The 24,306-nt window shown below is 42.4% G+C and overlaps 1 protein-coding gene across 1 annotated transcript in view; it reads left to right on the top strand.

The window, feature by feature from the left end:
* The window catches only part of itga11a (integrin, alpha 11a), a 134,030-nt gene that overhangs the window by 59,589 nt on the left and 50,135 nt on the right, over positions 1 to 24,306 (top strand). Inside the window, exons 3-13 of the mRNA XM_034221244.1 lie at positions 2,438 to 2,552; positions 13,048 to 13,160; positions 13,613 to 13,704; positions 13,959 to 14,073; positions 14,205 to 14,332; positions 14,547 to 14,695; positions 14,782 to 14,926; positions 15,394 to 15,559; positions 16,278 to 16,348; positions 19,277 to 19,421; positions 20,270 to 20,418. Of these exons, the coding sequence (XP_034077135.1) occupies positions 13,073 to 13,160; positions 13,613 to 13,704; positions 13,959 to 14,073; positions 14,205 to 14,332; positions 14,547 to 14,695; positions 14,782 to 14,926; positions 15,394 to 15,559; positions 16,278 to 16,348; positions 19,277 to 19,421; positions 20,270 to 20,418 (1,248 nt within the window). The 5' untranslated portion in view covers positions 2,438 to 2,552; positions 13,048 to 13,072. The remainder of the gene's footprint in view (positions 1 to 2,437; positions 2,553 to 13,047; positions 13,161 to 13,612; positions 13,705 to 13,958; positions 14,074 to 14,204; positions 14,333 to 14,546; positions 14,696 to 14,781; positions 14,927 to 15,393; positions 15,560 to 16,277; positions 16,349 to 19,276; positions 19,422 to 20,269; positions 20,419 to 24,306) is intronic.

Below are 24,306 nucleotides of genomic sequence, written 5' to 3'. Positions count from 1 at the left end.
GTCCCTAGGGGGCTCCGTACTTTTCTACCACCTGGTAAGCTGTCAAAAGATGTGAAAGGAATTTAAGCACACAATCGGGAAAACAGATTTGCTTTGATCAGGTCTCACAGCAGCTTTAACTTTGTACCCTCTTACATGCTCGGCGCCGTGAGGGGGCCAGGGAGGGCCAGGCCCTCCCATTTGACATTCTTGCCCTCCCCAATAAACACGATTTTTTATTATTTATAAAAATTAAAAAATATATTTTTGAATTGTTTTTGTTATAAATAAACTGTGAACTTTTATGCTACGATGTATGTGATGTCAGATAGTAACTAAAACAAAAAAATCGCAGGCTACCTCAAATAAATTCACGTGTCTGTTGTGATTTGTGATTCGTCCACATTTAGCCCAATCACAGTGTCACACTCTGCCGCCTATTCTGGATTTGTTTATTGTGCATTCTGTAGACTCCCATTTATGTTTGAATTACACAATGGACATCAGAAATTGGCTCAAAAGCTTTAAGGATTTATTAAAACGAAATAGCGATGAAAGAGCTGCAGCCGCTGCAGCTGCTGGCGACCCTGCCTGCCGTTGCAGCAGCACGCCTTAATGTCACAAGCTTGACCTCGGCAAACCCCGGGGCTGAGTTAGCGAGCCCAAGCCTTGACTCATCAAGGCGGCCGCCACCAACGATGTCCTCCGAGGCACAGCTCCGTGTGCCCCTACCATCACCACCTGCGTTGCCACACCCTGTATCACACCCGCGAGCATCCTCCTCCTGCTCCGTGCCGGTGCCTCCACTACAGACGCTACCTTGCAGCACATCAACAGGTATGGGCCAGCAACCGCTCAAAGACCAACAGCCCCAGATGATCTTGGGATTAATAAACCCACAGGTGAAACATGGATCGTTTTCCAGGGAGATTGTTTTCAGGAAAGAAGCGCACTTTTGCCGCTGCATGGTACAACAACAGACCATGGCTTGAATATTCGTTAAAAGCAGACGCAGCCTTTTGTTTCCCCTGTAGACAGTTTATACGTCTTCATCTGATGCGGCTTTTACTGTCAAAGGTTTTTGCCACTGGAAACACGCATTACAGACTGATAAAGGACTGCTAAGGCATGCTGCATCAAAAGAACACATTTCATGTGAGAGTTTGTGGAGAGAGAGACAGATACGCGAGGAAACAAATACGGAAATGAGTACTTTGGTGCAGATCAGCTGCACGGAGCCGTTATTACGTGTCAGCTGTCGTTGATATTATAGATTTTTTAGCTGTCAACCAACTCCCTCTCAGAGGTGACCACGATTCACTCCGCAGCATGTCCGAGTCAGGCAGTGGGCTCTTCCTATCGCTGTTTGAGTATACGCTGCACAAAGATGCAGAGCTGGCCACAATAATGGAAAGCATTCCCCACACAGCAACGTACACCTCTCATGACATGCAAAATGCCATAATAGAACTAACAGCAGTTCATCGTCTCCGTCTCTACTATTTCTCTCCGAGTGCAACGATGAGGAAGCTGCCATCCTTAACCAGTGTGCCTTGCTCGTGATTCACCAGTGTTTGTGCTGCCACGCACACAATGTTTCAAAAGTGGTTTCTATGTTGCCCTTTATTTGTGTATGTATTTGCGATAAGTGTGCGTCTTTGCACAATGCTGTTTGATATATATATTGTGCCGCAGGCCTGCAGCACGTGACGGTGTTGTGTGCCCTCCCATGAAAATCATATGCCCTGCCTTTAGATTTGTTCTGGCGCCGGGTCTGCCCTCTTACCATTTGTTAGGTTACACTTTACCATCTATTAACATCAATTTCAAAGCAAAAGTCCTTGCTGAGTCTCTTAACCAATCGTATGATGCAGTTGCAAGACATTTGGTACTGGAAGGACATTAAAAACCTTTTCAGCTCCTTCACTTCTGAAATGTAAATCACAGATTTAAAATATTTCTTTCATCAGATTGTATATGTTGTTTGCCAAATTGTTGCATGTCAAAATGTTCTTATTGGAATGAAATATGTTCCTGTAGGTGGTCACGTTGATACTATGCTGCGTAACAAAAACAGCTTCAAATGCTGGAAGAATGTCAGTCTCATGTGACAGCTCAGCTGCTCTGTAACACTCATATGATTAATATTTGTTTTCATTGAAAGGGAAGTCTGTGTTTAGACTGGTGTAGGGGGACAAACAACATGAGACAACCTAGGGGTTATTTTAAGGAAGAGTGTGCAGCTGTTTGTTGCACTTAGGCCAGATGCTGAGGTCTAATCAATGTTAATGTAAATGTTTCTTTCAGGACAGACATCCTTAAAGCTGCTGAGATACCACCATGTGACACTGTAAACTATATGTTCTGTATAGATTAAACCAACACTGTAGTATACTTAAGGTAATTAATAGCATCTTCTCTAGCCAATTCTGATGAAAATTGTCTTTTGTCTTTCAAGGCATCCATGACTGCTTCAACATTGACACAAAGAACCCCAGGATCATCAAGGGGCCTAAACAAGCCCAGTTTGGATACACAGTTCAGCAACATGTGGCTGCTGGAGGAGAAAAGTGGTAAGAGGTTCATCTTATTTACACACTGCTGCAATGCAGAATACTTCACTGGAGGTCACTGATGGTTGCATCTGTAAAGTAATACGCTACAGCAAAATGCAGCGGATCAATGTCTTATACACCACAACTTTTATTATCTGTATGTATTGATGTAAATATCAGCATTTCTTGATGTGATTCTGTAGATGGCCAGAATTGACCTTAGTGAAGTAGGGCAAAGCAAGATTTGGAGGTCAAGTTCCTTCAGCATTAAAACAAATATGACAAGCTGTGGTGAGACATCTTTCCCCCCGAAAATACAGTGATCTACTGTACCTTTCCTGTAGTGTGTGCAGTTTCCTCCCGTTAAGTGTGCTTTCAAAACAAACTTTAGTTCTGAGCTGGTGTACCTCACATTAATCATATGACCTCATCGCCCAAACTCACACTATTATTAGGCCAACTGGCACCGTGTGGTGGACAAAATTAGTCCCTGGTTACCCGCTAGATGTGTGGGTGTGGGTTTGTGTGTGTGTGTTTTTTATTATATGTCATTTATTTCCTCTACAACCTCAAATACTTCCAGAATGGCTTCACCAGGATAACGATTGTGTTAATTGTTTGAATAAATGCATAAAACAATCTCTGTTGACACTTTCCTGACAAGAGACTTCTTACAGTTGAAGTTAATAATGATTGCCCTGTTCAAATAGCTTTCTTTGTTAGTGTGAATGCAACCTTGTTTTAAGCATGACATTTAACATGACTTATACCATACTTTCTGCACACTGTTGGTTGCCTTAGGCTGTGTTCCAACAGACAAAAGCACTGTGTGCAGAAATGCATCTAAATAAAATAGCTGCAAGGGGAAATGTTAAAGCAAATAAATGCTGGACTTTTCGGCAAAAACAAACCTGGCCTAACTATTGAAGTAACACATTGCAGCATGATCTGGAAAAGCGCTGCATTGACCAATTAAAGACATAGTCAAGCGGAGATTGCTGGTACTTTGTAAAGTGAACACTGTATTACTTTTCACCTTATGACCATTGTGACAAAACATGAAAAATGTACTGCCATGCCAACTTGCTATAACCGTAAAATCCTTCCTCATTATAGTGTACACTGCTTTTAGGTGTTTTAGCATCAGAATACATCGACAGACACACATTTGTTTTAATAGTATTCCAATGTCCCACCTGTAGCTGTTTAAAATCTAGTAATTTCATTTTAATGCAGACTCTATGCCTTGGTTCAGCTAGCAATCACTTTCTAGTGAATCCTAACTGTAACCATGAGGGTTAAACCATCAGTCATAGCATAAGTGTAACAAAAACGTTGTTACTAATATAATTATTTTTGCAACAACATTGTGGTTGTAATCGTTCATATTTTCCTTAAAGAACAGCACAACGGTATCATTCTAATTTGGGGAAATCATCCATATCTATCACCCCCGGGCAGCCCAAGTTACAATATAAGGCCTACAGTATATATAGTTTTGTATTTGCATGGGCTACTATGTGTGAAAAGAAAAAGAGTATAGAGAAGCTTAAGAACATTGCACATGGTAACTGAATGAAATCACTACTTTGCTGCCTGATAAAATCACAGATCAGAATGTCTGTAATGTGCATTGTGTCACACTGGGGGACATGTCACTTTATTGTAATGAACACATGCAATGAATAAATCAAAGAAACACTGTCCTTCTGTCTCAAATTCTTACAAATACATTTCACGTATTTTAATCTATGTGTAGAAATAGTCCCCACATTTTTGGGGACTATTTCTACACATAGATTAGTCATTGAGTCATTTGGCAAAACTTACAGTGCTTAAAAAAAGAATATTCCTGCTCTGTTATTAAAGATTTACATCCACAGTAGGAACCACACACAGGGTTTATGAGTAATAGAAATATATATCCCTTGCCTTGTGCGTGTTCTTGCTGTACAGGAAGCGGACAATGACACACTTGGAAAGTAAAGTGACAAACTAGCAAGAGCTGCCAGCTCGCAGAAGTCATAGTCTTCCTGCACATGTCAGCAGCTGATTCGATTACACGGTAAGATACAACTTATTTTCCATTCAGAGCTACTGTCAGCCAAACATGTCTACCAGAACTGAAAAGGTCTGATCAGGCTGATTGGTGTGGAATAAAGGTCACCAGAGACGCTGCTTTCACTGAGGGATAGGTCTGAGATTGAGGTGAAAAGATTTGCAGTGGCAGAATAAAGCAGCACAGACTATTCAAACAACGTCCAGCCAAGTAAAGCAGCAGGGATTTGGGTTTTTGGCTTCTTTATTAGGTGTTCAGCCATCTGGTAAAAAGGCACCTTTATTCATAAGAAATAAAGACAAGAGAGAAAGAAAACATTTCTGTAAACGTTCTCATATTTATATATCTGAACAATGTTAGAAATAGTTGTTTGGATATTGTGGCTATTCTGTATACTCTCTAACTCTACCCACTGTGACCCACAGTGCTGTGCCTCCAACTTGTTTTACACTTTGCTTATGAATCTTCTTTCTTCCCATCAGAAGACTTAGTCCAACTTATTCCAGTATTTAAGAAGGCTGTTTAATCAGCAGTGTGCGTAGGAGAGGGAACACACAGCTGCATGCACACTCTCAAGCTGACCAGTACATTTGTGTGTGTGTGTCTGTGGGAGTGTCTGTGCAACGCATAGTCTGACAGCTCTCAGCTGGACCCAGGAATGTTGCAGGATGTGAGGGAGATGTGAACACTGTTATCGAGTGTGAAAGGATCATAAAAATGATTCAAAAATAATATTTGGGTTTTTTTTGTACAAGACTTGGTTTGTTTCATCCATGTCCGCACATCTGAATCAAAGACTCAGGACAGTTTTATCAATTACCAGATTCATTACTTAAAGGTGGGGTAGGTAATTTTGGAGAAACCAGCTCGAGTGCGCTTGAATTTGAAAATACACAGCCAGAACAAATCTGCCACTTCCTTACAGAGCCACTCCTCCAACATACACGAACGCGCACATGACCAATGAGGGCCCGAGATAAGTTTGTGCACAGATGGAAAGCTGACAGGCAGGTAGGCCATCCAGTTATTTTAGCCGGGCCGGCTAGACATTTTTTTATGGATTTTTTGTCAAAGCACTTAATTCATTGCTATCGGGATGTTAAGAACAGAGCTCATGGTTGTGGCACCCAAGGCGCTGCTCCAGAAGTTTGGTGACTTCATCCTCGAGGTTGACGGCTGCTCCATCTCCCCATCTCCTGAAGCCCGCAACCTGGGTGTCATCCTCGACTCCACCTTCTCCTTCCATTCCCACGTCAAATCTGTGATCAAATCGGCCTTTTTCCATCTAAGGAACATTGCAAGACTCCGACCGTCACTCTCGGAGTCGGTTGCCGAAACCCTAGTCCATGCGTTTGTCACCTCCCGCTTGGACTACTGCAATGGTCTCCTGTTTGGGGTTCTCAACAAAACCCCGGACAGGCTCCAGTATGTCCAAAACTGTGCTGCTAGGGTACTCACAAATACAAAGCCGTGGCAGCACATCACTCCCACCCTCATCCACCTCCACTGGTTTCAAAACCCTCCTCCTTACCTACAAGTCCCTCCATGCCCATGCCCCCCAGTACCTATCGGACATCCTTCACCCACATGCCCCTCCCCGGAACCTGTGGTCTTCAGACTCTGGCCTGCTTACCACCCCCCGCACCAAACTGCGAACCTTCGGGGACAGAGCCTTCAGTGTGGCAGCCCCCACCCTCTGGAACGCTCTCCCTGCGGAGATCCGCAACATTCAAAAGGGCCCTCAAGACCCATCTGTTTACTAAGGCCTTTGGCCCCTAATCTATTTGTTGTTTTGTCTGTGTGACTGGTTGTCTGACTGCCTTTTGTTTTGTTATGTTTGTTTTGCCCTGTTCTTCCTTGTAAAGCGACCTTGGGTCTCATGAAAGGCGCTATATAAATCCAAGCTATTATTATTATTATTACTACGAACATTCCATGGAATATAACAAAAAGTGTATCTCGAGCCGGTTTCTCAAACTTACCTTCCCCACCTTTAAGTAAAAATCACTTTACCAAGTCCTGCTTTCAAAATGTTACATGACTAAATGTACAAAACTATAATGAAATGTACTTAAGTATTGAAAGTGGTAATTCTGGAGGCTTTCTTTGTTACAATGATTACTAAATATGCTAATATACATAAGCTGGAGATGGTGGATTCAATTATTTGTTTGTAATTAATATATCAACCAAAGGTCAACCTAAATTAGTCACCATAGCTGAAATATAAACGGATAGGAATTAATAGAAGTAGAAGTATAAAGTAGTAAACAATGGCAGTACTTAGAATTATACTTTTATTAAGTTGTTTTCTGTCACTGGTACCAGAATAAGGCCCCGGCCACACGAGGATGAAAACGGTCGTTTGCGTTACTGTTTAGTGTCATATAGACTGTTCGGCCACACGAGGACGACGAATACGGCAATAAACGACTGCAGAAACGATAACGGGTCCCAAGGTGGATAGAACGGCATACGCAACACTCTGGGGGGTCCAACGGCTCCGTGTGTACGCCCTATACGATCATTTTCTGATAATGATGAGGCAATAGCCCCGCCTCTCCCCACCTCTGCTGCTCACCCCCGTGTCAAAGTAAACTGCACACTGAATTCAGATTATTTATCTTTCTCTCGATATGGACATAAACGCGAGTGAAGTCTAATCTGACAGGACGGAGACACCTCTCAAACTACCTAAACTAGTTATTAATATGTTTATTTTTACTGTCGGCTGGGTCACTCATTACTGGATCAGCTGCTGCATGAGACAGACACTGACGCTGTCCGAAGAGAGGGAGGAAAAAGAGAGGCTCCATGTATTTTATTATTATATTATATAGATTCGTTATTCATTTGTTTTAAAGCTCAATAAATAACAAAGAAGACCTTTGACCGGCACTTTTATAATTTTGTCCGGAAGATTTAAACTTTAATACACGTTGACTGGCGAAAAACTCTGCCCGGTTCCCTCGGCCCCCACCGCGGAGAATAAACAGAAGGGCAACCATGACAACCATGCTTCTTCGCTGCTTTTGTGGAGGAAGTTACAGCGCCACATACAGGCTCCTGCATATGTACTGCAGCTTCCCCAGTGGTTGGAGCTAAACGGAGCTGTCTCGTGTGGGCAGACACTATCCGGATGACTATTGCGTGTGGACGGAAGCTTTTTTGCGATTGCGTTTGCGTTAATCCTATGCGTTTAGCCGTTTTCGTCCTCGTGTGGCCGGGGCATTAGACTCCACATGTCTCCTATTTCGTTGTGTGTCAACTAAGTGGTTTGAGAGGAATTTGTTTTCTCTGTGATGAATGTGTTGATGAGGCATTGATCTGTGCTGATTAGGACTGAATCTGTTCTTTTTTGTTTCAAAAAAGGCATCTTTGAAGTGCCAGACACCAACACAGAACATGTGCTCGCCAAGTGTCGGCACTTCAGGGGGCTTTTCTGCTGATTGTCTGGGTTTGTGTATGTTTCTGATGCTTGTATTCACACTTCAGTCAATTCGAAAACTGAATGAGTGATACACTTGGACAGTTTGTCCCTTGCCATTTAGGCCTTTTAACGTTTAACCTTCACTTTCCCCATGATTGATTTTAACTAAGCTTTCGAGATAATTTAAATTGGTATAATCTGTGCTGGATTGCAGCGTTGTCAACTTTTCCAGAGCTGTCTGATTTCTCTGAACCCTCAGCTCTGTGTTTGGATAGGACCAGGCTCACAGCTGGAAAGTGACTCAAGCTTTTCATGACCTAAACCTGAAGTGCAGCTTAATTCAAAACGATTTATTTGATGACAAGACTAATGCAAAACAGCAATTGTTGATACCAGTGTGCTTGAGTAAGTTATTTACTAGAGCTTTTGTGTGTCTGAGATATTAAAACAGTATGAGTAGAAGAAGACCCATGTGTAAAATCCATTCCTAAGCATGTGGCATTTAAGTGAGCAGGAAATAAACTATTTACCCAATTGTTAGCCTCAGAGACATGAAGAAAATGAGACATCTTTGTCAGGTCTGTTGACAGATTCTGTCCGTGACTGCTGATGAAGCTACTAAGTTGGGGAAAGGTGAAAATGTCAAGAATATGTAATTTCCTCACACATCTACTGAGCGTAATGGTGACCTAAACACTCTGCCAGAGCGAACTCTCCCATGGGAGCAGAGAAGAGGCCTCTTCACCTCCAATTGGTGAAAACCTTGGGTGTTTAAACCTGATGGGATACACGGAGCTGCCTATTTGAGCTATACACCACAGAAGCCTCCCACTGTTTATTTTTCTACAGTTCTACCAAGTCTCCTCAATGGAGACCTGACCTTAAAGGCTTTACTCCTTATCTCAGTTACGAGTTGCAAACCACCAAAAACTACAGGGAGTCTGTTTAGTTTTTCAGCACCAGCCTTAAATAGTGTCCCCTTTATATAGCTTGTTTACAAAGCTGCAATGAAAAGTGCTTTTACATCTCAGAGAATATAATTTGATCTCTGGGATTTTAGTTTAGACACAACACTCTGAATGTTAAGCCTGTGACATTGGGTTGAAGTATTTTACACCAACTTCGAGGATAGATACCGGTTACATTGAAAATAAAGTAAATAGAACTCTGAAGTTGTTTCAGGCACAGCAGTGCTTTAGCTAAATGCTAACATCTGCATGCTTGCAAGTTTAAATCGACAATGTGCAGAGTTGGGACAAATAGATCTGCACACAAATGAACTCCCATAAGAAGAATTTGAACGCTATGGAATGTTCCAATGTTTAGGTATTGTTTTTCTAAATATCAGAGTCTGCACAAATAAACAAGGATAACAGCCTTTGTCATGTTAACAGGGATTTGAATAACCTGATTTCTCTGTATTGCATATTAACATCATATCCTAAATATGTTCAAAACCAGCATGGGCTTCATTACAAAAATACTCCTGTACACACTCATATACTGCTCAGTGTTGAAACAGAACAGCATGCTTTGTGGTACAATGATCTAAAGGAAAAGGCATGTGCTTTACCAAAAGTCCCCCTGTCACTGTCTGGTTAATGCTTTAATGTAAATTACAGACACTAAATGACCTTCTTTGGGAAATGATTATGTGACCATTACAAATACCCGTATGGCCGTATTTATGTGGCTGCATTAACAAAAGAAACATTTGCTTTTGTTAATGCTGCCTTGTAAATATATAAATGCTGACAAATGGAATGTCATGAGCAAGCGTGACATCGGAGAAGCCGGCTCATGTCTGGGGCAGGGATGTGGTTTCACAGCGTATACATCTCTTCCTTCCAAATACGAAAAACATTACCACATTAATGACAGCCTTGGCTTGGGGATGGCGCTTCCTCAAAACCCCCAAAATCCTGTATCCCCTGGTAGCCATGGTAGAAAATGTCCACGCATTCATTTTGGGTGAAGTTATTTCAATGTCATTACCATTTTTAGAGTGATGATGCACTGATGCTTGCATTCGACCCTGATGAGCTCTGAAACATGATTGTTTGAACAGCTTCTGGTGAAAATCAGTAGGTCAGCGAGGCACGTGTCCAAGTCAAAGGCAACAATGGTCCCCTTTCATCAAGGTAGCTGTATCCTGACCTGAACTGCTGCAGTGTCTCCTCTAGCCAACACATACAAATCACTGAAGTCATAATTATGATATTAATATCCTTAAAAATGTGATTGCTGTTGGAGCCAACATGGTAGAAAGGACTTCCAGAGTCTGAGAATTCAAAAAGTTGGCTTCTGGTGCGATAACATTGTAGCTTACTCCCACACTAGTCGCTCTTCGGTGTCCATGATAGATTGTTTGAACAACATTTCCTCTTGTCCTCATAGTTGCTTTAACACTTTCTATGGCCTTAAAAAACCCAAATCACATATAAAGGTTATCTTAATGAAACTCATTCATAGAGGTGGCATGCTACATGACTTAAAGTTATACCTCTTTTTATTTTATTTTATTGGCAGTCTGGTGATAAACTGTTAATGTAAAGTAGTGTATTTAATGTATGAGTTTAAAGTATAACATTCCTATGATATATTGGAAGCTTGCAGAGATTAATACAGATGGTCGTAAAAAGGACAAAGTGAGGGCAATGACAAAACTTAGACCCGTGTCCAATTTCAATCAGTTATGTTTTACAGTACCATGCAGGGGTTTAGCTTTTATAGCTCTAACAGATGAAACCATTGGACATTAAGTTGAATCCTTTTAAAGGTCTGAATGCTTTTTCAGGCTGTGCTCATGAGACTTACCTGCAGAAAGAGGGAAAACATTTTTGGTAAAGTAATTACTGTTTTGTAAAAACCTCTGATTGATTATCAACTGTTGTCTGTTAACTGTGATACTTGCAACGATCAATACAGTATTTGTGTCCGAAAGAAAGGGATACAACCGTTCACATAATATCAATTGCAAAATGCACACTATCATTTACAAAGTGTAGGAATATTTTATCATTCACATCATCTTATGTCAGGCTTACCATATTTAGTTCCAAGTACGTTTCTGAGAAATGTGCCTTCCATTAGGAAAGTGTTTTCTTGGTAATGTCGACACACTTTGAAACTGGGGATCATGAATATGACCTAGAAATCCTTGCTTCCTCAATTCTTAGACATTGACCTAAGTGTCTAGCAGAAGGAGGTTGGCCACAGCCGCTTTTGCTATAAAGTGGTGTCAAGTGTCTTTCCTCTGGGGCACGGCTGCACTGAGAATTCCCTGTGATTTTCGCTTTGTCTGCACACTTGTTTGAATTCCTAGATGACCTACTGTTCATATTGAACATTTCCAGGAATGTGATTAGCCTCCCATATCATATAACAATGATTATGAGAAATTAAAACAGATTTATTTTTTCCAATTTTCTTCGTTTTACAGAATAACTTAAAATGTAACATTAAATAAAAGTTGATAGTTTATTTTTTATAAAAGCCTTATAAATACACTTTGCATAAATGTTGCAGATATAGAACTCCCTTTTAAGGTGTTATTTCGGTAGAGATTAAACATCACGACTAAAGTTAATTGTCTGTGCAATATTTTTAGTGTCCTGGGTTTCACACAGTATGGGTTATACTTCATGGATTGTTGCAGATTGTAAAAAATTCCCCATGAAGAGACAGCTGATGGCGGTCTGGCAGTTAGCGCACATGTCGATACCTGAGGCATTTGGAGCATATGCCTTGTGACTGTAACAGTGTTAAGATGTAAAAATAGTCAGCCATTTAATCTAAAGATATCATGTTACAAACAGACAGACATTACAAGACATTGCATGAATCCCTGAAGGAGTGTCATGAATACCGCCAATCATAAATATAACAGCTTAAAGGAGGTTACTTTTGGCTTCCAATGTTTAGGTAAGGATAACAGCATTTATCATGTTCACAGGGATTTGAATAACCTGATTTCCCTATAGTCGAACACACTGAGAGTTCTTATCTCACGTGAAATATGGCTTCATTTAAGGCCTTTGTGCCCTCCATCAGCCCTGAAGTAAGCACACTAGACGACTTTATTTCCTCCATCAAATCAAGTCATATAAAACCTTTCAGTGACATTTATAAGACCACACTGACCCCCCACAGGAAACCCACTGTGAAGTCAAGTGCAGGACTGACTCTTCACAAACACTAGGTCATGTGAAAAGAATGTCCAGCACTCCAACACGATGGTCTGTGACAACAACATTTCCCTTAAGTTATTTCCCTTTGTCTTCCCAATGAGGGCCTCAGTGATTGGTGGGACCTTAAAGTTTATGGAACCTGTTTTTCATCTTGATTGTAATAGTAAATAACTAATACTCCTCCTTCCAAAACTGAAACAGCTGTACTTTGTGCTAATAAGCATGCCAAGATGCTACGTTGAAGGTCAACATGGTAAACATGCTAACATCATTGAGTGTCATTGTGTTAGCGTTAAGGTATCAATGTTATTCGTTGTTTGCATTTAACTAAAGAACAGTTGTGCCTATAAGTTGGATGTAAAATCATGCGGAAATGTACGTGAGACTACGTGTGACAAGAGTTTCTGCTTCCCTATATTTTGCTAATGCAAAATAAGTGTCACGTAAATGCTCATTGAAAATACGGTTGTGTCTTAAAGATCTTACTCGCATGAGATGACTGTATGGAAAAGTTTATGAATGTGGTTCCAGTGCTGCTTGATATGATTAAACATGCCTAATTAAAATCCTTGGATAAATAAAGGTTTAAAGTCTTCCCAGGAAGCCCATGTGTTTTATGTGGATCACTGATGTTAACAGTCATAGTCATATTCGCTCAGAGGATTAGATACCAGACAAAGACCTACTCTTCCAGAGAACTGATGTTGTTGTCGGTCTTGCTGTAGGAGGTCTTACTGTTTATATACATAAATGATAACTGAGACAAAGTGTTAAGGCTATAGGCTTGATGTGTGTTCTGTCTGATTCTAACTTTTGAATGTTGTGTCTTTGCAGGTTATTAGTGGGTGCTCCATATGAAATGAATGGCCCTTACCAGACAGGGGATATTTATAAATGTTCACTGAGCAGACGAACCAACGGCAATGGCTGCTCCAAGCTTAACTTAGGTATAGTATCACAAAACAACACAAATCAAATTATACTAAACAGTGTATGCATGTATTGTATGAGTGTTTTATGTTTACTTGTTTCTCAGTAAACATCCCGGTGGCATGTGTGAGACTGAAGTGTCATACCAATCATTCATTCCACATTTTACTGTTTTTTTTAAATGGTTTATGTTCATTTCCACATGTGTGTTATACCACACATCTCACCGCATGCTTCTTCATACCGGCTGCACATGTGTTGTGCTGGTTAGGAAGGCACATGAAGTTTTGTCAAGTGAACGTTTAAATCTGAGGAACTAGACACTGCTTTTGCTGCCCAGACAACGATAACAAACCAAAGTCCCAGATGGTGAAATGTCTGTTTTGTCCCTGAAGGACAGTTCATGTTTTATTGTATATATGTGTCTGTGCATCCAAGATCCTCTCATTGAGATTCATTTTCCCTCAAGGAAGGATATCTCTGACCAACGTGTCGGAGCGAAAAGACAAGATGAGGCTGGGAATGACGCTCACTTCCAACCCTCAAGACAAAAGCTTTGTGGTGAGTTTAAGCCTTATTGGATTTAACTACTTGAGATATGACATGGTATGGTGTGTTGCTTGCTAGTAAGTAAGTAAGAACACATTTAATAAAATAGCAATGGTCAAAATGGAAAAAATCCCACAAGATTGCCTTTTGATTACACGGTTGTCAAACTGCAGCTCTCCATAGTTCCGTAGAGAGCATGAACCTAACTTTCTAATATGCTGAGGTTGATAATGTTTCCTGAATAAATGCTTTCTTTTATGTTTCAGGCTTGTGGGCCGCTATGGTCCTATGAGTGTGGCAGCTCTTACTACAGCACTGGCATATGCTCCAGAGTCAATGAGAGCTTCAAGTTTTCCAGAACGATTGCGCCTGCCTTTCAGAGTAAGCCTCAAATTATCTCTCCTGTTTTGACAAACATCCTTGGATGGTTCTTTGTCACAGCAGGGAAAATATGTTTTCTCTAAGTGTGCTCTCAAGGGTGCTCTCAAGTCTCATCTTTAAATGATTTTCAGGATGTGAGACCTACATGGACATTGTGATTGTTCTGGATGGATCTAACTCCATCTATCCCTGGTATGAAGTGCAGGCTTTTCTCATCAACATTCTTCAGAAGTTCTATATTGGACCAGGTCAAATACAGGTGTGTAAGATGTATTGGTAAAGTTCATGTTGGATAAATTCAAATAATGGAATTTCTGTCATAGGCTTACTGTGCCTGTGATGATAAAAAAATGTCTTGTAGGCTTGTATTACAGTAAAAATAATCATATTAAACTATTAATGTAGTTAACTGCAATATATAAGTCTCTTAATAATTTGGATAGGTAATTGTGAGTGGGTTTTTTTCCGGACAGGTTGGAGTCGTTCAGTATGGTGAGAAGGTTGTCCATGAATTCAAACTCAGCGACTACAAATCTGTTGAGGAAGTTGTGAAAAGAGCGCGCAGTATCAACCAACGAGGTGGAGAGGAGACCAACACGGCTCTAGGAATTAACATAGCACGGTACTGTATCTTCATTTTTACGAATGAGCATTATTCCTCTCCATTGTGCAATTTTTTTATTGAATGTATCACACATGCCGTCACAGCTCACAAGCTTTCAAACAAGGAGGTCGGCGCGGTGCCAAGAAGGTGATGATAGTGATCACTGATGGAGAGTCACATGACAGTCCGGATCTCAAGCAGGCCATCGAGGACAGTGAGAAGGATGGCATCACCCGTTATGCTATTGCTGTGAGTCTGCTAGACCTTTTATTTACCTTATTAGATGGCCAACACTTTGTTAGTTTTAATGACTAATGCATTTCCAGTGTAACACAAAACAACACTAACATTGATATAGTGACATAATGGAGTTAAGTGGAGATTAGAGCCAAAACCAGTTGAGCCCCTGGAGAGCTGAAGGTGTAAGTTATCTTCTTGAAACCACATGCTTATTTAGCTTGTGCCACTGCTGTTGCAACTATTAGCACACTTAATTCCATCCAGTGGCTTAACTAGGCATGGAAATTTGAGCAAAAATGCTGAAGTCAATTTGTTGAAATCCAACTGGAACTGGTGACAGCTTTGGCACTGCTGTAAAAAAACAAAATCCTTTGAAACCCGCCCAAATATGTGAGGGCTATCAAATGTGACAGACTATTTCTGTTGGTTGACACTTCATGCATGTACTGAAAGACTGTTTAATCTTATATTCACAGGTTCTTGGCTACTACAACCGTCGTGGAATAAACCCTGAGGCCTTCCTCAATGAAATCAAGTACATCGCCAGCGACCCAGATGACAAACACTTCTTCAATGTGACGGATGAGTCGACGCTGAAGGATATTGTGGATGCCCTTGGAGAACGGATCTTCAGTTTGGAAGGTTTTACAAGGAATTCATTACAACTACATTACATTGTTTGTTGGACAATTTTGCCCAAAGCAACTCATAATAAATGCATACAACATTGTAATCCCTGTTAAACAATTTTAACAAATAAATGTGTGTTTAGTGCGACACTGCATGTTCTTAGCAGTAAGTAGCATTAAGACAGTACTGCTGCATTATCAAAGGTTCATGCTTGGGGATTTTTCATATATTATCTTCAACCAAAGGATACAACGACTCTCTGTGAAAAGATCCAAACTAACATGCATTAAATTCAGATAACCTCCTTGATAATGGGAAAAAGCCCAAGGCCGTCATGGTTTTTTATTTTCAAGTGAAAACGTAAAACATTGGCTGGTTCCAGCTTCTCAGTTTGAGGATTTTCTGCCTATCTCGGTTTTCTTTCATTGTAAATTGATAGTAATTATAACATATTTTATATTGTATGTAATACAACTAAATGTTATTTTAAAGGCTTAACAATTAGGGGGGCATTAAGAGACGTATCGGTCATAAACGTAATCCTTAAATTCAGTGGTATTTCTTTAATTAAACCTGTTAAAATATCTTCTATATGGGAAATATATCCATTAAAACTCGAGTGCCATGGCTCCTCAAAAGTTTTACTTAAAGTTGGCAGCTTACATTTATTTGCTGCTGCTGCTGCTGCTGCTGCGGTTCAGAGCTGTAATAGCCTGACTTGTTTACACAGGAACCAGTAAGAATGGGACAGCGTTTGGACTCCAGATGTCTCAGGCGGGATTTTCCGCACACAACGTCGAGGTGAGTCTGACTTCTGCTATCACGTCGCCTCATACCATCTGTCAACATCTAGGACAACACACATTGTCTCAATTTCTGGCACATCATAACTCCTTCCCACAAATTGCCATTTATTACTTTCCAGTCCCCCCCTGAGGTGCCTGCTGTGTGGCCCCAGAGGTTTAGTTCATCCTGATTTAGGAGTCCCTGACAGGCCTTTTTCCACTTCAACCGTTCAGTGATGGGTAATAAGACACCCTAGGGAAACATACTAGTGAGAAGCTGAGACTGAATATTGAGACAGTTGGGCTGCAGAATGGTTTTGTTTTTCCGTTTACTTTATGAGAGGTAGATTTTTAATTGAATCTCAGAATAGATAGTTGCAGGTGAGCTGGCTTTGAAGGGTGACGCAGTTGGAAGAGGAAGATAAGTGCTTCTTCTCTACTGTACCTGCTTTTCATAATATATCATTGAGTTAATTCGTCACTTTCTGATTCCATCCAGACATTTGCTGATGCAACTGCTTTGATTTTCCAGTTCCCCTTCACAGTGGGATTCGTCAAGGGAGGAATAAATATATCCCGTTTAGGATGAAAAATAAATATAAAGCAGAATTTGCAGCTGGGTGGCAGCAATGACTGGAAATGTTGTCCACAAGGCCAGATTCCTGAGATCCTCGACACCACGAACCTGAGTGTTGAGCGTAGGACAACTTATTGGAAAGAATAACGGGGCTTTAAAAGAGAAAAACAGGCTGAAAAGCCCAGATGGTTTTTGCTGAATGTGATTTGTGCCAACATTGAAGGCGGCTAATGTTATTTGCTATCCTTATAGACATCTCATGCATCTGCATACACACTGTCTGCTCTTTGTTTCGTACACCGTAACTCATCAATGCTGAAAATAATGTCATGGCTCCGTGTTTATTTGCTAAACTGATTCCTGTTTTCATCACAATACGGAATATACAGGTCATCACTTTGTTTGGTGAGCTGGTATAAAGTGTATATATCCTCTCTACACTTGTCTATGTTTGTGTACAACCGCAAATCTGACCCTATCGGGTTCAATAGAAGAGAAGAAGAGAAGTTGACATCTTAACCAAAGCGAGGCTCATGGCCATACATGCTAACGCAGTAGAAATAGGTCACTGGTTTATAAGCTTCCACACTGTTTTGGGTTGCATTAATTTGCCATGGAAATCATTTTGACCAAAACAGCCAACCACATTGGCGTAAAGCTCCTGTCAGAGAGTGACGTAGTGCGAGCGTGGTGAGCACACCATTCCATCTTTATGGAAGGAATCACAAGCCTTCCAGCATAATCTCAAACACTGGAAAATGTGTTGTCTGCATATTTGTAAGGAAAGAAAAAAACTCAGCTTATTACGCAAAGCAACCCTGTAATTACAGTGTCAGTGATACAAAGTATGGAGAACCATGGAAGACAGTAAAACCCCTCCTCAATCCCTTCTCGCGTCAGCATCTTATGGCACTTGCTGGTTTATTTCCTTTGTTCAATGACAATTTAAAATGTACTCATCAGGATTCAGCAGCGATTTGATAATGGGCTTTAAAGTAGACTTACTTTCTTTGCAAACTTGTGCTACTTCTACCAGAGAAAATAAGTCCAAGATTACAGTGTAGATGAGATGGCAAGTTTGACTTTCACTCAGTTATTGCTGTGTGGCAAAACTTGTTTATACAACAACAACAGGAGACACAGGATTGGTTCTTTCAGAGGAGGTTTGTTGTGGCGCAATAGGTTAATACAAATATGATAGTAGACAAACCAAAATCAGTTAAAGAAATGGGGCCCTTGTAACTATAACTTGTAACATATGATATGTGACAACTGTGGAAGTTTAATATTGTACCTCAAACAGAAACTTTTTTTTATGTTCTTAATAATCAATGAAGATAAATAGGTTTGGTACATTATTGCTTCATATTGAAATGGGATGGTACGCTATATGGAAGAAGAAAGCCTGATGTAGAAAAATGGATCATCTGCATCCTTTTGTTTTTCTGCTTCTCTTTAGTGGAAATGTCATGCTCAGTGACATAAAGGAAGTCTGTTGATGGAGATGAATGCCTCACATCATCGAAAATTGCTGTCTGAAAAAGAGACCTTCAAATTGGCCACTTATTTAGTGAACGCATGGATATCCAGGAAGAGAACCTTGTATCAGATGATTGCTCTCGTTGATCACCTGGACTGATTTGTGAGCAGCTCAGCTGGAAGTTATTCGCTGTTTTGCTGTAAATATTGATGATTAATAACTGTGTCTGATAATCCTATGAGAGATGGGCAATCAGACAACAGGGCCCATTTATAAGATGATTCATCCACTTTAAGAACGATTATTGATTTCTATATTCCATTTTTCTTCTGCAATTTCCTCATAAAAGTGATCAGATGTATTGCTGAAGAGAGAAAGGGAGCTGAGGCTGTTCTCTGAACTCACACTTTGTTCCATTAGTTTATCATCGGCATACACACCATGTTACCATGTATAATGTGCCAAGTGCTAGGACTGTCTTAGGGAAGAAAGCTTTTAGTTGTGCAGCTCCACTAACTTGGAACAGTCTGCAAAAATGTTTAAAACTGATCACTTTGGTTCCCCTGCATCATTTTAAAACTCAGCTGGGTGACATGCTGTTTGATACTCATGGTACCTGTCACTGTAAATAGAGTTTGTAAACAGTACCCTGTAATTTATGTTGTATGTCGTCCTTATTGTTGTTCTGTTGTTTTTATGTTACATGTGTAACCAATGTGCTGCAGGTCACCCTTGAAAAAGAGATCTTTTGATCTCAAGGGGCTTTCACCTGGTTAAATAAAGGCTACAAACAAACAAATGAGCAGCATAGACAGAACAAACAGACTATTCTGTATTACTCTGCTGTTTGAAGTACAAAAAATAACTCTACTCTACCTCCCCTCCAGGATGGGATTGTGGTGGGTGCTGTCGGGGCTTACGATTGGAACGGAGCAGTCCTGAAGGAGACACGTCAGGGGAAGGTTGTCCCGCCGAAGTCCTCCTATGCACATGAGTTCCCTGAAGAGCTCAAAAATCACGGTGCCTACTTGGGTGAGTAACACTCTAGAACATTTTAATGAAGTGGAAAACGTCTGACTTAGTTGTGATGGATATGCCTATAAGGAGAGAAGTGAAATGGTAAAAAGTACAATATTGTAATCGTAATAATGAAGGCTATGCTTGAACAACGTTTATAGCATTTGCTCCCACGGCTACCAGTTTCTTTACATCCTCTTGCCCTAGTAGAAGACCTGTGGTTTAACACCAACTATATTAGCTGCAACCCATCTCTATTAAGTGTACCCATTGCTCCAATATGTCCCATCATATCCAGCCCCATCTCACTCCACCACCACAACCCTCTGGTTTTACCATCAGTGGTTTGTCTCTGAGCTTATGCACCAGGCTGCCAATGGCATTCTAGACTCAATAGTATTATGAGGTGGAAGCATAATTTTGGACAGGCAGGGAGAAATGTAAAGCTGGGAAAAAGGGGGTAAGAAGATGAGAGATGAAGGTGGAAAAGTATACAGGGAGTAAGTGGAATTTTTTAGTGGGAAAAGACTAAATAAATCTCAGAGAAACCTGAGACAGAACATCCATCTTTGTGTAACTGAATGCAGCTCACTAAGTATCAACTCCTCATACGGCAACGTTTTACTTTAGTCATGCAGATGAATGAACCTAAAAGTGAGGTCAATTTGCTCTTTGGTCTCTGATTTATTTTACAATTTGACTATAAAGCAATCATTGTTCCTGAAACATCATGTGTTTATCCTAGATGTGTTACTTTTGTGAGGGTGGGAAGAAGAATCTCTAACTCTATACTGCACATACTTCAGTGGATTGCTATCTGTGAACAGAGGCAGAATTAATGTTTGTGTGTTTTAAATATCCAGGTTATTCTGTGACGTCTGTGGTGTCAGCAAGAAACGGTCGTCTGCTCGTAGCGGGAGCTCCACGATTCAACCACACGGGCAAAGTCATCATCTTCACTCTGAAGAACTCGGGAAACCTCACCATCCTGCACTCCCTCAAGGGCCAGCAGGTAGTGGAAACATCCAGCACTTGATAAAAAGTGTATCAGCTGAAGGCCAGTGGCTCACTGATGTAGACCTCAAGTCTGCTTTGAAAGAGTCCCACAGTGCAACAAGGAATGTCATAAAACATGGTGATAAAACACTGATGAAGAGCAGCTCAGTTAGTTATACAAGTCTTTACAGGGATGCAAACTCATCAGGTATGAAAAAGGTGACAAGGATCCGAGCCCCAGTGGCGGTTCTAGACCAATTTGACTGGGGGGGCCACTGGGGGGCCAGTTATTTTTTGAGGGGGGCACAATAAATGCAGGACGAAAAAGAGAACTAGACAGTATGAAGTAATTGCGCATAAGAAAACAATGCAATACAGTTATTGGTATTTGTTTCAGTACACTTATTTATTTCAGATAGATCTTATAGTTCTCATTCATAACACTCCGTTCGATGTCTCACTATGGGATGCGCCTCATCGCGGAGCAAACAGAAGCATCAATCTCATTACGCCAATCCTGATTGGCTGGTGATCTTGACGTCAGCGTCAGGGAATTCACCCCCTATAAGTAGCTTGCGCCACGACGCATGCGTCATTCAAACACCTCTTCTCGCTTCAGAGCACATCTCTATAGTAGCCGGACAAGCTTAACGGTCCACAGACTGAACCCAAATAACCATTTCGGTCGACGGGCGCTCGCCGGCTACTCCTTCTGCTTCGCAGGAAGACGGTAATACTAACGCCAGTTAGTATTGAAATCGACCTCGCCGTTCTCTTTCCCCGGAAAGTAAGGTAGGTCTGATTTTTTCAAGCTAGCGTTAGCTCGCTCCCTCACTATCGACACCACGGTGGCGAGGAAGTTTTTTCTTTTCTCTTCCCCACGGAGGAGGAAAGGATTAAAGGAGCATACTGTCACACCAGTCAGTATTCTCCGGGAATAAAAGACCCACACCGTCCTTTTCTCCGGATTAAGGACAGGGTGGTAACACCTTTTTTCTCCTAACCTACCTGTTGAGAGCGGGTCCTCTCCACGCCACGAGGCGAACAAGATGGACGCCTCTCTCCCTCACACCAGAGGAGTCAGGGACTCGGTGGCTCGACTCTGTGGCTGCGGGTTGAAGATCTCGGGCACAGACACACACCAGGTCTGCTCGTCCTGCCTCGGGCTGGAACACGCCCGAGGCGCTATCGACAACCCCGGCTCGTGCGGACATTGTGTCCGCTTCACCGTGAAGAGCCTCCGCCGACGGCTAGCACGCCAAGCTAGCCTGTCGGAGCAGGACCCCCCCATGTCCACTGACCTGCCGGCCGGCAGTCAAGACGCGGGGGCGTCCGCCGCAGAGAGTGAACCCCTCTCCGTGTCGGTCTGGGGCTCATTATCTGCGATGGCTGCAGAACCGGAATCCCGCGCCCTGGCAGGCCCGGGACCTGGTGACGGCAAGACACGCGGGAATGGGACCCCACGCTTTACCGAGCTGGGGCTCCCGGTTAGACCTCACCATGGTCTCACCCGCGGAGGATGTCCTCGAGCTGGACTACGATGAGGACGAAGAGGACGCCTCGGTGTTCCTCCTGTCCGAGTCGGATGAACATGAAGAAGAGATCTTCATGTCATCGGCTCAGGCTGCAAAGCCTGGAGCGAGGGCTGCTCTCCCGGGCGATAGCACACCAGCTTCGCCCTGTCTGAGCATGGACCTGCAGGCCGTGTGTAAACGCGCCGCGGCCAGACTCGACATCCCGTGGCCTGAAATGGCAAAGGAGACCTCCAGGTCCCGCTACGAAGGGAAACATTTTCCCCAAGCAGCGCGGACAAAGAGGCAACTCCTTCCGGTCTTCCCGGAGATGTTGGATGAGGTGTCGGTCTCGTGGAGAGACCGGCCCTTCAGCAACAAGGTCCCAATCCAGGGTGCCTCCTCCCTAGACTGTGACGGAATGGAGAAGCTCGGCCTGCTCCGCATACCGCCCATGGAACCGCTGGTAGCGGCCCACCTCCTACCGAGGATGGGCCCGTCACCAAGCAGGAACCCCACGCTGCCAGCAAAGTCGGACCGATTTCAGTCGACAATGACTGAACGGTCCTACAAAGCCGCAGCGTTGTCCGCCAGGGCCCTGAATGTGTCCTCGCTGCTAACCGCTTACCAAGCGGAGCTCTGCGAGGACCTGTCGGGTAACCCGGGGGCAGCCACTCTGGACGAGATGGCAGCGGTCACGGACATTTGTCTTTGTGTCCAACGCTGCGCCGTCCAGGCCACGGGCAAGGCAATGGGGATCATGGTGGTGCAGGAAAGAGCGAGATGGCTCAACCTCACCAACCTCCCAGACCGGGAAAAGGAGGATGTGCTGGATATGCCCATCGTTCCCGAGGGAATTTTCGGCTCCGCTCTTGCTTCCATGCAAAGGAGGTGTGAGTCGAAAAAGAAGGAGGACGAGGCACTCCACCTCTGCCTCCCTCGAAGGGTCCAGCCGCTGCCTTCCATCCAAGACATTGGTGCAGCGGCGAGCTGGTCCTCGCCGCTCACTTTTGTCCGCCTCTTAACAGGCTGGACGTTCTGCTCCCAGTGTGACTCAAGCAGTGCTGGGCACCTGGTTGAGTCAGAGCTCTACCTGTTACAGGAGCTACAATTTCCCATAGTGAGACATCGAACGGAGTGTTATGAATGAGAACTATAGGTTACTTACGTAACCCCAGTTCTCAGAGTAACATGAAGTGAGATGTCTCACCAGACGGCCCTCCTTGCTATGGTGAAGCGAGAAGAGGTGCTTATTTTGAATGACGCATGCGTCGTGGCGCAAGCTACTTATAGGGGGTGAATTCCCTGACGCTGACGTCAAGATCACCAGCCAATCAGGATTGGCGTAATGAGATTGATGCTTCTGTTTGCTCCGTGATGAGGCGCATCCCATAGTGAGACATCTCACTTCATGTTACTCTGAGAACTAGGGTTACGTAAGTAACCTATAGTTATTACTGTTAGCTTCAGCTTAAGTTATAGTGCAATGTTTGCACTAACACCATATTTATATAAAAATAAAGGCAATGAACAGTTACATTTCTACTTTATAATAAGGGTGTAATAAGGCACAATCTCACATTACGCAGTGGTTCTCAAACTTTTTCTGTCAGGCCCCCTTTCTGTCAGGCCCCCTTTGGAGAAAAAAAAAGTCGGGCCCCCCCCAACACAAATAGTCAGGCTCAGTGGCGACGCCAGAGATTTATTTTGGGGGTGCTGTGGGGTAGCTTGACGTTTCATAGAGGGTGCTGAAACATTTAGGGTTTCCCATTAATGTACCGGGCGCTACAGTGGAACTTTCTACTACAACACTCTCCACACACACAATGTACCCGCGACTGTTACAATGAAGGCTCGATAATCAGCAGGGGTGAAGTGCTATTTTTATAGGTGGTGTGTGGACCTCACATAGGGGGGTCCGGGGGCAAGCTCCCCCGGGAAGATTTTTAAATATTGAAGTTAAAAGCATCAATCTGGTGCACTTTGAGAGCAAAATGAAGAGATCTATGGATACATCTCTCAACACAGAACTGTAAACAGATTTACTATTTCTTTATGGATATTTTACAAATCACTCCCCTTTTAAACTTTATTAATTTTTTAGTGTCATATAGTATTTCATACCTGTTTTTAATTTATTCTCTTATTTTTTTATAACTATAATGATCATATAAACGTGTGCCTCGGAAATAATTGTTTACATTAATGGTGACCAAAACGTTTGAGACCCACTGAGATAACACTGAGAGAGTCCTTTAGCTCACTGAGTCTCTCAGTCTCACAGGAGAGGACTCTCCTCTACTTTGTTGTTAAAAAAACTCCTTATATCCGTTAGCGTAGCTCACTAGCACCAGAAGCTAACATCAACGATCTCCGGTACCGGTGCGCTATCT

Source organism: Gymnodraco acuticeps, unplaced genomic scaffold, assembly GCF_902827175.1.
Source record: "Gymnodraco acuticeps unplaced genomic scaffold, fGymAcu1.1, whole genome shotgun sequence".
NCBI lineage: Eukaryota > Metazoa > Chordata > Actinopteri > Perciformes > Bathydraconidae > Gymnodraco > Gymnodraco acuticeps.
This window is presented reverse-complemented; position numbering and strand designations above follow the sequence as displayed.